Below are 14971 nucleotides of genomic sequence, written 5' to 3'. Positions count from 1 at the left end.
GCTGGGGTGAAAATCAACCAATATCTATTTGACCAGCACTTCAGCTATCATATTTCTGAATATCTAAACATTTATCATTAACCACTCATGCTGATAGGTCAATTTGTTATTTAAAGTGCTCTCAGTAACCACAAGCAATATGGCTTTGAGGGTTTCCTGAGGTGAACAACATGACACAGCTGAATTATCTTCAGTAAAAAGATCCATGTTCCCAGAATGCACCGGTGTTTCCAATTTGCCCGCACTGAATTCCTGTTTGCTGTTGTGGGCATTCAAAAACAGGAGTATTCTGGTTTTAGAATAAGGAGTAACAGATATAAAACACAATTGAGGAGAAATTGCTTCTCTCAAAGGGTTATGAATCTGTGGAATTTAGTATCCTAGAGTGTGGTGGATGCTGAGACATTGAGTAAATTTAAGGAAAAGATAGACAGATTTAGTAATGGATTAAACGGTTATGAAAAGTGAGCGGGGAAGTGGAGTCGAGCCCACGATGAGATCAGCCAAAATAGTACTCAATGTGGAGCAGGCTCGAAGGACTGAATTGCTTACTCCTGTTCCTAGTTTTTATGTTTTTAGGCTCCTTGTTTAAAATCAATTTTCAAAGCACTTCCATCCCAGAAAAATATAGAAAGCAGAAGTGATCTGTGACAAATAGTTTGGAATTAAGAACTCAGCAAGCTGTTTTCAAGAAAACATGCTGTCTATCCAGATGCCAAATGTTTTGAACTTTAGACCTTTGCTATCTCATGTTTTATGTTGTATGGTTGCAAACTGACTGCTCAGCATCAGTGCTGACTTGAGTAAAAAATTGCAAAAACAGCATTAATTGATGAGCAACTTTGCAGATTGATTAACAAACAGCCTGAATTGGTGAATTTATGTATATTATATCATTGATCTCACTCTCTTTAGTGATACCTCTGATGGGGGCTCAGATTGGGCTATATTATAGCTTTCCCTTCAAAACAATGCCTATAATTTCCTAACCTGAGCTGATGCACTTGTTCCTCATTGACTGTTTTTCTCTCCTTTCTCATGCGGCGGATGTTCAGCCTAGTGATTTAAGGAAACACCGTCGGAAGGTAATTACAGTGGATGGGACATATTTATACATGCTTTCCCCTTGTGATTTATTTGCTTCTTATTTTTCCATTCTCTTTTGATGATTCATAATGTGGTACAACTCTACAGAAAGTGGCAGCCATTTACTGGCAACCTCACTCAATGACCATATTTCATGTCTGAACCTAAGTAAATGAAAGATATTTGAGAATGAGTGCTCCATTCTGTCTTCACCCGGCACTATCCATTCGAATGCTCAGCAGTTAGCAATGGGCAGCATGGACCAAGACCAACATTTCCACTTCTCCTCAGCCTGGAACATGGTAGACAATGGCAGTGTCCTAGAGTCACCCAGTCTGATATTAGTTAACTCTGTTGTTGTGGTTCTGTTCACCGAGCTGGGAATTTGTGTTGCAGACGTTTCGTCCCCTGTCTAGGTGACATCCTCAGTGATTGGGAGCCTCCTGTGAAGCGCTTCTGTGATGTTTCCTCCGGCATTTATAGTGATTTGTACCTGCCGCTTCCGGTTGTCAGTTCCAGCTGTCCGCTGTAGTGGCCGGTATATTGGGTCCAGGTCGATGTGTTTATTGATTGAATCTGGATGAATGCCATGCTTCTAGGAATTCCCTGGCTGTTCTCTGGTTGGCTTGTCCTATAATAGTAGACTGCACAAAATACTACATAGGACAAACAGGATGACAGCTAATGATCCGCATCCATGAACACTAACTAGCCACGAAATGACACGACCAGCTATCCTTAGTAGCCACACATTCAGATGACAAGCAACATGAGTTCGACTGGGACAACACTACTATTATAGGACAAGGTAGCTAGTGACCTAATGAAAGAGCAGCACTTCGAAAGTTTGTACTTCCAAATAAACCTGTTGGACTATAACCCTAGTATCAGGTGATTTTTAACTTTGTCCACCCCAGTCCAACACCAGCACCTCCACTTCATTGACTTCAACATCTCAATATTGCAATTGACATTGGTTCCATACAAAATATGAATCATCTCATAAAAAAATGTAGTTACTTTCAAAATAATTTCCTGTTCCACTTGATGGTACTGTAAATGGGGGTAGGCATTCTGAAATAGTTTTTAAGCTGCACCGTTTTGACCTACAAATGTGAAGATGTGATCTGTACACTGGTGTGAGTATTCACCTGTTTAAAATTTGTGGGTATCATATTAACAATTAGCACCTACTTGAGAAGGAGTGAAACACAAAAGGCATAACTAATTTTCTTTTTCTCTCTTAACTTACTGTGTATTTCTAGAACTTCTGCTTTCAACCATAAATGTCCAGAATTTAGTTTTCTTTTTCTTTAAGTGTATATGTTGTAATTTGCAGCAAATACAACTTGATTCAGTGTTTTTCCCAAGATTTCCCACTACAGTTAAAAACTGAAGAGTTTCAGCTCATGGCCTGACTGTCTTGGCCAACAGTGTGTCCTTAATAAATTAATATACTTTTCTTGTTAATTCTGTTCCTCATGTCCTTATTTAGATTGTGTGTTACTATGCTGTGGCCTTTGATAATATTTCTACTTAAACTAACGAATACTTTTTCACATCTGAACCTTGGTTTTGAATGTTGGGAAAGCTATTCAACTATGGCAGCCATCACAGTTAAGTCCAGTGTTGTGCTTACACAGGTCATATAAATGATCTTGGGTGTAAACCGATATCAAGTGCCCTGAAGTGATTGTAATGGGATACTTGGTTGACCTTTTGGCACAGAGCCATTTCCTCAGAGCCAGCAAGTCAACACAAACTGGCAAGTCATCCTTATTCTTTACTGGGTCTGAATGGATCAGCTGCCCATTGTTTAAACTAGCTGACCAGAGGGTCAGGAAATAAAAATGTGAAGGAGCATTACTCTTGCATTAACTACCTTTGCAGCTGAAGATTAGTTTAGCTCAGTTGACTGGACTGCTGGTTGTGATGCAGAATGACGCCAGTGTTGTGGATTCAATACCCACACTGGCTGAGGTTACCATGAAGGATTCTCCTTCTCAACCTCTTCCCTTGCCTGAGGTGTGTTGACCCTCAGGCTAACTGCCACCTGTTGTTTCTCTAATGAAAGAGCAGTCCTATGGTCTTGTAAGACCATGTCAACTTTATATTTACCTTTTATCTTACAATGACCACTATGTTGTCACACTGTGGATGATCTAGACTTTGGTTCGATTTGATGTTGCTGATTCTCCCAATGACTGTGCAGTTTCCCTGAATTCAGTCGTCTTTCCTGGCTCAGCTAAACTGAGCAGTGTGTAATTTCATATCATCCAGTTTTGGTATTATTCACTCCAACAATGAAATGATTCTCAAAAGTTTCATTGCTTCCAAGCTTCACCCATCTTTTCTCACTGTTTCACAACTCCATTGGCACAAACTCCATTTCAAAACTCCTTTGTCTATTTGATGCTCCACACTTAGTTGGCTTGCTATTGCTGCAATCTCAATCCATCCTGGTTCCCCAATTTTTCAAATTCCCATTTCAAAAGTCTCACCTTTGGTTACAAGTTTACCCGGTCTCTCTTCACCTTGGCCCTACAAACCAAGTCCGTGCTATTTTGAACTCAAGCCCCAGGTATCCCATCTCTTTCATTCAACCATTCCGTTATGTAAATCTTATTATTTACAATTCCATCTCTGATCCATTCCACTTTAGTAATCTCTTCCTCAACTTCACAAAAGCAGTAGCTGCAACCATGCTTTTAAGTGCAGCAGGTCAGGCAGCATCCAAGGAGCAGGAGAATCGACGTTTCGGGCATGAACCCTTCTTCAGGAATGCCCGAAACATCGATTCTCCTGCTTCTTGGATGCTGCCTGACCTGCTGCACTTTTCCAGCAACACATTTTCAGCTCTGATCTCCAGCATCTGCAGTCCTCACTTTCTCCACCATGCTTTTAAGTATCATTTTTGTGTCATCTACTACTGTCAGGAACCTTGTGATGTTGTCCAAATTACAAATGCTTTTATATATGTGTGTTGTAACCTGTGCACCCCCACAGTATTAAGGCAATCTGTATTGTACATAGAAAGAAAATAACATAGGACTGTTTGTGTTGAAAGTGCTGTCACTTTCCTGCTTTTGATCAATTGGACTGTGTTGTCAGGACAGAAATTCTGTCACCACACTCAGTTCACCTTTCATTTTGTGATTTAGTCTTCAATAGCAAGGGATGACAACCGTGAAGATAAAACCACAATAAGATGTGAAACATCCCCTCCTTCCTCACCAAGGACCATGAGGTTGGAAAAGCTTGCACACACACTCCAATCAACCAGTCAAGAAGAAGGTCGAGGGTAAGGAAACTTAGATATTTTCATATTACTTTTCAGGTTTGTTTTAAAAAACACAATCTCCTGAAGCAAGTGCATTTTAAGGTGCATTGATGTCCTGGACTCAGCATGCATTTGTCCCAAATTGATTTGTGGTATCAGCCAAATACAGAGAGCAAAATCCTCATACATTGTTTGCGCCATGTGACACTTATCCAGGCAATCTTTGTGCCGTTAAAAAAAGACTTGAATTTTATAGCACCTCAATAGGACATCTCAAAGCACTTTGCAACCAATGAAGTACTTTTGATGTGTTATCACTCTGTAATACAGGAAGTGCAGCAATATTCTCACTCCAAACTCCAGCAAGCATTAATGTGGTAATGAGCAGATAATATGTTGTTGTGATGTTTGGGAGATAAGTTTAAGAAGGATGCCATATAAATCCCCAGCCTTGTCTGAAGTAATGAAATGGGATCTTTTACAACCACCCAAACACCTCAACTGAAAGACAGTCACCTCTGACAACGCAGCCCTCCCCTCTGTACTCCGTTGTGGCATCAGTCTTGAGTTTTAGGCTCAATTCTGGACTGGGACACAAGCCCAGAACCATGTGACTTTGAGACAAGAATGCTACCAATTGAATCACGTCTGATATGATCATCTCTTGAAGTGATTCTGCTTCTCTATCACAGACTATTGTTAGTTTCTTATTCATAACATTTTATTTGCATAATTTATTCAGGTGTGAGGACGAGCAATAATTTTCTTCTCCCGTTAGACCCAGGAAGTGCCTCTGAATTCTAAAATAGTCTTTTAACAGTTTGTCACAGTTTATCTTGGGGGCATTTTAATTGCAAATAGATTTTAAAATCAGCATTTCAGGAAGGAAGCAACAGTAACTACTTGCATTTATATAGGCTCCTTAAGCATAGTAAAACATTTCAAGGCACTTCACAGAAACATGTTTCAACAAACAAAAAGCAAAGTAAGGAGTGCTTTCATAGTTGCTTAAACATGCATTTGGTATTTGGATATGCAAAGGGACAGTAGGAATGAAAGTTACTTGGGTATAAGTGACAAGTTATTTGGGGATAAAGTTGTCAGCCTTTCTGATGATACTGATTAAATTCACATGTATTTAGTGTTTCTGACTGTGTAAGATCTCTGAACATCAATCTTGTATTGCTGGGATCTCTGCCTTCTTGTGCTGCCATATTGGTTTAAGTTTAATATTGCTTCCTTGGTTTACAAAGGTGTGAAGACCTTGTCTGTCTTAATGAAACCTGTCCCATCATGCAGACCAGCCTTCCATCCATTGACTCCATTTATATTTCTCACTACCTCAGGAAAGCAGCCAACATAATCAGAGACCCCTCCCACCCTGGTTATACTCTGTTCCACTGCCTTCCATCAGGCAGAAAATATAGAAGTATGTATACATGCACAAATTCAAGAACAGCTTCTTCCCTGCTGTTGTTAGACTTTTGAATGGACCTCTCAAATTTTAAATTTAATGATGATCTCGCTCTCTGGGCACCTTCTCTGCAGCTGTAACATTATATTCTCCCCTCTGTTCTATTAGCCAATGCACTTTGTATGGTATGATCTGCCTGTACTGTATGCAAAACAAACCACCGCACTTAGATACATATGACAGTAATAAATCAAATCAAAAAATTTAGCAGGCATTTATTTTTCCCCAAGTTGTAGAGATTTGAATTTCTTTTGTCTTTTTCTTCTCTCTCTTGTGGGCGGCACGGTGGCACAGTGGTTGGCACTGCTGCCTCTCAGTGCCAGAGGCCCGGGTTCAATTCCCGCCTCAGGCGACTGACTGTGTGGGGTTTGCACATTCTCCCCGTGTCTGCGTGGGTTTCCTCCGGGTGCTCCGGTTTCCTCCCACAGTCCAAAAATGTGCAGGTTAAGTGAATTGGCCATGCTAAATTGCCTGTAGTGTTAGGTGCAGGGGTAAATGTAGGGGTGGGTTGCGCTTCGGAGGGTCGGTGTGGACTTGTTGGGCCGAAGGGCCTGTTTCCACACTGTAAGTAATCTAATCTAAAATTGGGTGAGTGTCAAATGTGGATCAACTATCTGGCTGCCCTGTTTCATTGCATTATTTCATTGGGAACTGGCAGCAGGACTCACCTTGTTACTTCGAAAAGGCCCCTCATTGCAGTGAGCTGGTTTTCCAATTCGGTTTAATAATGGCATGGTTCCATATTCCTTTATATATCTCCAACATTATTTTATCACGTTTAGTTTTCAAGGCTGAGAGTTGCAGATTTCCATTGACAATCCCCAAATGGCCTAACTCTAATTTCAAAGTAATGCCCTTTGTTCCGGACTCCCCACTGGAGGCAGTAATTTCGCTCGATCCATATTAACAAATTGTTTAACCATTTTAAATGCCTCCATTTGAAAATCACTTAATCTTTGTTGCTCAAGTCTAGCCTGTACAAGCTGTTATTAAATTTGGCCCTGATATCATTTTGATGATTCTGCATTGTTCTTCAAGACTAATTACATTCTTCCTGAGGTGCAGTGTTGACTCAGACTTAGAACATGAACTGCAACTGGCACCTACTATATTAACTTGTCTCACATTTTTAAGAGGTCTATAAAGTATTTCCTGTTTTAACAGCAGTCTAGGTTAGGATAAGGTGAAGAGCAACATAAAGTAAAACAATATTTGATGGCAAACATTTTGGAACAGAATCTATGAAAAGTGGAAGCAGCTTATCCAATATTATTACTTGCATTGAGAGGCTACCTTTCAGTATGTAATGTGTCCTCTTGTGATTATTTTGTTTTTGATCGCTATTGTGGTGGTTGCTTCTCAGCGCATTAACAGCCGAGGAATTGGCTAGCAATCCCAGCAGCAACAACAGCAGCCAGGACTCACTGCATAAAGCCTCAAAGAAGAAGGGCATTAAATCATCTATAGGGCGCCTGTTTGGGAAGAAGGAGAAGGCACGACTTGGCCAGCTTGGAAAGGAAATGGCTTCAGTTCACGGTATGTCCGACTAGTTTCACAAAGTGAATTAAATCTCCTAAAGCTCATTGAATTATTTTTCTGTGTGTAACTAAGGAATCTGAATGAAATCAGTTCTTTTAGCCAAATGGGGCATTCCTATAGTACCAGCCAGTGTTCCTGCTCTAGCTGGAAGCGTACCACATGATATTATGCTCCCCAAACAGTCACATTTGATTAAACTTGCTATCATCCGGATAAAGGACAGTGGGCACCAGTGGAATGGTATATCAATAAATAGACACATGGCCAAAAATGGAAAGGTGAGGTAAGAGTATTTGACACCAAGATAGCAATCAATCGAGTATGTCATCAACGTCAAAGAGCCCCAGCAAAACTGAACTTGTGGGAATCAGGGAAGAGTCTCTCCACTGCGGCGACTCATGCTCAGCAAAAAAGAGGCTGATTGTGGTTGTTAGAGGTCCATCATTCCAACTTAGAAAATTACTATGCAAATTACTTTCTTCCTCAGGGTAGTATCCAAGGCCCAATCATCTTAAGCTGCTTCATCACTGACCTCTCCTCCAATTATAAAGACAGAAGTGGGATGTTTGCTGATAACTGCACAAATATTCAAAGGCATTACCATCAGTGAATCCTACACTAACAACATCTTGGAGGGTTACCATTTACTACAAACTGACCTAGACTAGTCTTACAAATACTGTGGTTAAAAGAGCAGGATAGGAAATCTGAGATGAGTAACTCACCTCCTGTCTCCCCAGTGCGTGTCTTCCATCTATAAGGCACAAGTCAAAAGTATGATGCATTATTGTTCATTGGTCTGGATGCACACAACTCCAATAACACTCAGGTTTAACATCATCCAGGGCAAAACAGTCACTTGATTGACATTTCATCCAAAACCTTCAATTTCTATCCTCTTCACTATTGATGCACAGCGACAGCAGTGTGTACCATATACATGATGCACTGCAGCAACTCAACAACATTCCCCCGACAATACCTGCAACCTTCAGAACCTGCAATGGCTACCATCGAGAAGAGCAAGGGCAACAGATGTATTGGAACATCACCACCTACAAATTCCTCTCCAAGCCATCCACCATCCTGACTTGGAACAATATTGCTGTCTCTGCATTGTGCCTGGGTCAAAATCTTGGAAGTCCCTTCCTAACAGTACAGTGTGTGTCATTATACCTCAAAAACTTCAGTGGTTCAAGAACATAACTGACTACGACTTTCTCCCGGGCAGTTATGGATGGGCAATAAACGTTGGCCTAACCAGTGATGCTCACACCCCATAAATAAATGACAAAAGACAATATTTACAGCGAGTAAATTAGTTTTGCTCATCCTGAAACTAATATTGAAGTAATGTAAAGAACATGTCGGGAACAGTGGACATGCCAAGCAGTTTGGTGGAATATTATTATCGGATCGATATGGGGTGTTGTTAGTCTAAAATGTTAGAATTTCACAACTGTGACCTTTTACCCTTTCTCATGTTAAGTTGTTCTTGGTTGTAGCCTTTGCTTTTCATGGTATGTATGACACTTGCGTTTTAATACACCTGTTCTCAGTTGCCTGAGAAACAAACTTTGATTTGTTTTTGAAAGACGGAAGTGGGGGCAGGGCACTATATTTAATTTGACTTCCCTCTTTTCCATTGCCTTTCACTTAATGAAATTCTGAATTTTACTTTCCAGATTTTACAGTTATAAATATAAGCCACTTGTCAGAAAATTTTTGTTTTTACTTAGCTAAAACAAAACTACTCCCATTCATTTGCACATAAGAATGTAGTTCCCAATTCACTGTATAAACTGTTAAATGGTCTGCCATAGTTTAGAACAAATCTGCTCAGTTTTGTAACTTGGAGCTGTTTAAATGTGCTCCTTCCCTGGAATACTTGAGCACAAATTTCCCCGGCAAGGAAGATGGTGGAAAAGGCAAATAATTGGGCAAACTGGCCACAGAGAGATATTTGCCCCTTTCTTGTTTCCTCAGCTGTTAAGTGCTGGCAAGAAGGATCACTGGGGACCTTGTTGACAGCAATTAAAGCCCTAATTACTTGCTGTCATACCAGTAGCTCGTTTCTAAACTTACCTGTCAAATTGGGACTTGGCCTCTATTTACCCCAAACTTTGACCCATTGAGGACCAGCATGGGCCCCCTGGATGGCCACTAACAGCCACTCCCTTGTCCTGCTCCAATCCTCTTCTCCCCAAAACCTCTATCCATGAGGTTGAAAGGAAAAGACCTGTTTTTTTTGCTGTTGATGCCCCAAAAACTAAGCCTCCAATGATGTTCTCCAGGACCTAGAAGCTGATAGATTTTGATTGGTTGGCGTTGTTTGACAAGATTGGACTTCAAAGTTGACACAAGTGTTTCACATTGATGTGATTCACCAAGACCTTTGCCTATCGTACCCGTAGACATGCTCCCATTTTTTTTCCCTGTGTTTTATCTTGATGTTTTCTGATCAGTTCTGGACTAGCTGTTTGGCGCTCAATTTGTTGAACTCTTTCATTAATTCGGGCAGAGTGTCAGTCACCCCTAAATATGCCTGCCCTCATACTTTGGGGCTTGGTGCAGTCAATATCTACCTCTATCTTGTTTAAGTAGAATTGCCCACATGCAAGCTAACATGTTTGCCAATATGTATAGGTTAGTGCAATGAGTTAGTTACAACAATTACATAAGTTGCCAACAGATCCACAATACACTGAATATATCTTACTTTATATTGTAACATGGAAGCAGGAGGACATTATTCACTGCCTTAGTGTACAATGATATAAGGACCAGAAAAAGAATAGAACATATGACATCTCAAGTCAGCTATGCCAGTCAGTATTATCATAGCTGATCTTCTACTTCAGCTCCATTTACCTGCCCTTCCTGATATCCTTTGATTTCAGGAATGTATTTATGTCATTCTTCATTATACTCAAGCAGCCAAGACCCTTGGGTCGGGAGTTTCAAAGATTCACAACCATCTCAATGAAGAACTTTCACCACTACTTCAGTCCTAAATAATCAATTTTCACCAAGACACTGTGTACCCATGTTCCAAATTCCGCAGCAAAAACCAAAATTGCTGAAAAAGCTCAGCAGGTTTGGCAGCATCTGTGAAGAGAAATCAGAGATAACACTTGGGTCCAGTCACTCTTCTTCAGAACTCAAATTCTCTAGCCAGGCCCAGATATTTTGGTCTATTATCAGAGGACAACCCTTCTCATCTCAGGAATAGATCTAGTGCAACTTTATTACATTGCCTCCAAAGTAAATAAATCTTTCCTTAGAAAAGAGACCAAATCTTTTGCGCAGTATTTCAGTTGTCATCTTACCAAAACCCTTTACCGTTGTAGCTACATTTCTGTGTTCCTGTACCGCATATTTCTTTTCAACAAAGACCCACATGTCACATGTCTTCCCAATTGTTTGCTGTGCCTGTATACTAACTTTGTGTTCCTTGTATCGTTACACCAAGTCTTTTTGAACATCGACAGTTAGAAGTTTAATGTCACTTCAACAATATTCTGCTTTCTTATTCTGTTGCCCATTAATAACCTGTCCATATCTCTTTGCAGTCTCTTCTTATAATCATAACAATTTGAATTCCCACCATATAGCTTTGTCTAACAAAAATCATCAGTCTCTGTTTTGAAGTGTTCAACTAACCTCCTCAATACATTTTTGCTCTGATCACTTTCCAATCCTGTGCCCTTTATTTTGCTATGCTGCTGATCTTTGTGATTTTAAGCAGTGCAGGAGAGTGAGCGCTCTAATTCTACTCCATTTATGTTGAATTAACTGACTTCAGCTGAAATATTGAAGTTAGTATTGGTTTTTGCTTTGCTACATTAGGGAGGAGTAACCATTACCAGAGTGTCCAGCCTGACTATCATTCAGTATACTCCATTGTATATGTGAGGTGATGTGGTCATGATAACTGTGATGCTTTTCACAGCTGAATGGACCATCAGTCCCCACAATCAATATTCATACTTGAGAATGAAACGAATAAACTATCTTTAGAATGGAATGGTATGCCATTAATAATATGCAATAATACCGAGCTTTGATTGCACTTCTACATTAAGAGTTAAATACTGTATTATTTAAAAAAGCACTTCAGAATTAAGCTGTTAATTTCGCACGAGTAAATCTACATATTGTTTTCTTTCTCTCTCTTGTCATAGGATATGGATACTTTGGTAAGTAGAAACATTGTAAGCGATCTGTTTAGTGCATTCATCATTTTCTGTTGTTAACAATTTAAATGATGTAGTCTGCGCTTGAGCTTGAAAGGGAGAGATATGGTTATAATCTGTGAAATTATATCTTTTTAAGATTTTTAGTAAAGGTTTATGGGGATGTAATAGGATACTACAAGAATCTAACATATCCTTTATTGCTGCTATTAGAACCTTTGTTTTGACAATTGGAATGAACATGATGAGGAGAGCTAACGAGACCTAAAGGAGTCACTTTTACTCAGAAAATTCTCTGGTTATATTTTTTCAATTCACCTGACAAGGACTGATTAGTATTTGTGACTTTGTTTGGACTGTAGAAAATTTAAGCTTTCCCATTTTGTAGGCCCTCTCTCTCTCTTGTTCAGTCACGCTTCCACCCCTATTCATGCTGCCTATCTAAATATTAAGAAAAGCAGCCTGCCTGTTGCCAGGATTAATGTAAGAAGGCATTGATCCTGTTCATTTTGATTTCTAACCTTCAAACAGCACAGTGCACAACATGGCAGAGATAGATCATGGGCCATATTGAGAGTTGTGAGTGTGAAGCCTGTCCTATTAGTGAGGTATAGACGCATCAACATCATCTACTGCTGCGTTTTATTGCCTTTGCAGTGTCATATGTCAAGTTGCAGTGACATCTTTGTTCTCTGTTCCATCAGTTGATACAGGAATTTTGAAATAATTGGAGCTTAAATTAAAATGAGAATAACATAACTGTTTTTCTCAGTATTCCTGTATTGTTAACTAGGTGGCATATTGGATACAGAAATGGGCATCCAGGACTCCCTTACTCTGGGCAAACTTGGAACACAAGCAGAGAGGGATCGAAGGCTAAAGAAGAAGTAAGTTTTAAGCCAGTTTAAAGAAGTGCACATATCCTTATCATGTGATTGTTTTCATTGTGAATTGAATAGAATTCATTTATTTATTTCCAGCGAAAGTCTAATAAACCCACTCTTGAGCACGTTCTTCCTCGTCTTGATCCACCCCCTACCGGAAATATTCTTATTTCTGCTGGCATGGGTGGTATGTGGTTTATTACATGGTCACTGAAACCACTTCATCAATTAAAAATTAAACAGCTGGGGGGAGATGTTGATGTTCATCATAGGTGGATAGAATCCCTACAATGTGAAAGCAGGCTATTCATCCCATTGGGTCTGCACAAACCCTCTGAAATGCATCCCACCCAGACCCATTCTATCCCTATAATCCTGCATTTCTCATAGCTAATTCACCTAGCCTGCACACCCCTCAACACGATGGAAATTTACCATGACCAATTCACCTAAGCTGCACATCTTTGGACTGTGGAAGGAAGCCCATGCAGACACTGGAAGATTGTGCAAGTTCTACACAAACAGTTGCCCAAGAGTGAAATCAATCCCAGGTCCCTGATGCTGTGAGGCAGCAGTGCTCGCTACTGTGCTGCTTCAAATGTTTTAATATTCATAAGCATTAGCTGTTTGGCAGTCACCTTTTTTCTTGATTTTGCACCAGTATTGTTTTTTAATACCAGCTAGCAGAATATATGCTGATATGATAATTTTCTTTATTCCTTCATTCAATCAACCCATCCCATCCCATCCCATCCATCCACTTATGAACAGCTCTAGATAAACTATGTTTGGAGTATGTTTAAATTAGATGCATTTTTCTCTCTCACCTTCATGACCTCTTGCAGTTTTGTTAAAAAGTGTTAATAACAGGCTGGTTGGTTGTTTGTCTGAAGAAGTTCAATGCATCTTGGAAATCCAAACTAGGTCATGTCATAGAGTCGTACAGCTCGGAAACAGACCATTAGGTCCAACTCATCCATGCCAACCAAACTAAACTAGTCTCATTTGCCTGAATTTGGCCCATATCCCTCTTAACCTTTCCGATTCATGGACTGTCCCAAGGTCTTTTAAATGTTGCAATTGTACCTGTATCTACCACTTCCTCTGACAGTTCAATCCACATATGAACCAGTGTGTGTGAAAAGGTTGCCCCTCAGATTCCTGTAAAATCTTTTCCCTCTCACCTTAAAACTATGCCCTCTAGTTCTGAAGTCCCCTACCCTAGAGAAAAGACCTTTGCCATTCACTTTACCTATTCCCCTCATGATTTTGTATGAGGCCGCCTCTATAAGATGATGCTTCAACCTCCAATGCACCAGTGAAAACAACAACTAGTCTACCTAGCCTCCCCTTATAAATCAAATCCTCCAGTTCTAGTAACATCCTTGGGTCAATCTCTCAAAATCAGTGAAAGTTCTGTCTTCAAACCGTCTGTCTTCAGACCTGCATGTCCTCTTAACATTTGCATGAATTTTGATTGAGAAAATCAGTGTTTAGATTAGTGTTGATACTTTGCACTATCCTAATCTGAAAAAAACTTTCTTTTGGAATCAAAATGCCTTTTCAAGCAAGAGAAAATAATCAAAACACTGATTAGACAAATTTGTGAATTGTTTGGCCTATGTGACAGTGCAAGACTGACAAGAATCACATTCCTGAAATCTCCTCAAATGTTAAATCCTACATCTGCAGTGCTAATTCAGCAGATTGCCAACACCTGACTCCCTATTGCTTTGATTCTATTTACATACAAAATATAACTTGAAAGAAGTACTGCTTCTGATACTTTGTGATGCAGGTGAATTGTTGTTTTCTTATTGTGCACACCAATGATGGATTCAAATGAAATCCTCGGGTTTACTTCAGTTTTTGAGAATGTGGTTTTATTTCCACTCTCCATTCTATTGAAATATTCCTAAATGTTTTAGCTTGCTATTCCTAGTTCTTAAATTTCTATCATAATTATGATTCCTCTTTGCAATAAGCAAAGCAAAAAACAGATGAGAATCAACATTATGAAGTTATATTTCCAGAGTAATAATCATCACTTAGAATGCCAACATTAACTCCTGAATCTTTCTGAGCCATTTTTAGCATGAAATTAATGGGTAGATATTCCAAGTACAGACCATAGCAGTCATTTCAAATCTGAAATATCAATGAGGACCATGCCAGTGTGCCTACTGGAGAAACAGCCGAAAAGTCTGCCTTTAATCAGACTAGATGTTGTTTTCCTGCTTACCCTGTAATAATGGAGTGTATGACAACTTCACCATTGCTATTACAATAAAATCTAGACTGTTATATTTTGTTGACTTTTATTACAAGAGAATTTGTGCATAGGAGTAAAAATGTCATCTTAGAATTGTATGCAGCCTTGATGAGACAACACCAAGACTACTGCATGCAGTTTTGGCCATCTTCCCGACAGTAATATATATTTGTCATAGAGAACTAAGCAATCAATCTGAGAATAAGGGAAAGCCATCTAGGACTGAGATTTGAAGGAATT

General features: G+C 39.6%; 1 protein-coding gene across 5 annotated transcripts in view; it reads left to right on the top strand.

The window, feature by feature from the left end:
* The window catches only part of ppfia4 (PTPRF interacting protein alpha 4), a 699209-nt gene that overhangs the window by 637855 nt on the left and 46383 nt on the right, over nt 1–14971 (top strand). For 4 of the 5 annotated variants that reach the window (XM_043716868.2, XM_087973636.1, XM_043716865.2 and 1 more), the window contains exons 16-20: nt 1056–1085; nt 4248–4387; nt 7204–7376; nt 11564–11578; nt 12369–12462. In XM_043716868.2, the coding sequence (XP_043572803.1) occupies nt 1056–1085; nt 4248–4387; nt 7204–7376; nt 11564–11578; nt 12369–12462 (452 nt within the window). The remainder of the gene's footprint in view (nt 1–1055; nt 1086–4247; nt 4388–7203; nt 7377–11563; nt 11579–12368; nt 12463–14971) is intronic. The other variant, XM_043716866.2, reaches the window with a different exon arrangement.

The sequence above is a fragment of the Chiloscyllium plagiosum genome, unplaced genomic scaffold, assembly GCF_037043375.1.
Source record: "Chiloscyllium plagiosum isolate Xiang-an unplaced genomic scaffold, Cpla_swu_hap1 HiC_scaffold_26, whole genome shotgun sequence".
Taxonomy (NCBI): domain Eukaryota; kingdom Metazoa; phylum Chordata; class Chondrichthyes; order Orectolobiformes; family Hemiscylliidae; genus Chiloscyllium; species Chiloscyllium plagiosum.
The sequence above is the reverse complement of the archived record's forward strand: the minus strand, read 5'-3'. Positions and strand labels throughout refer to the sequence as shown.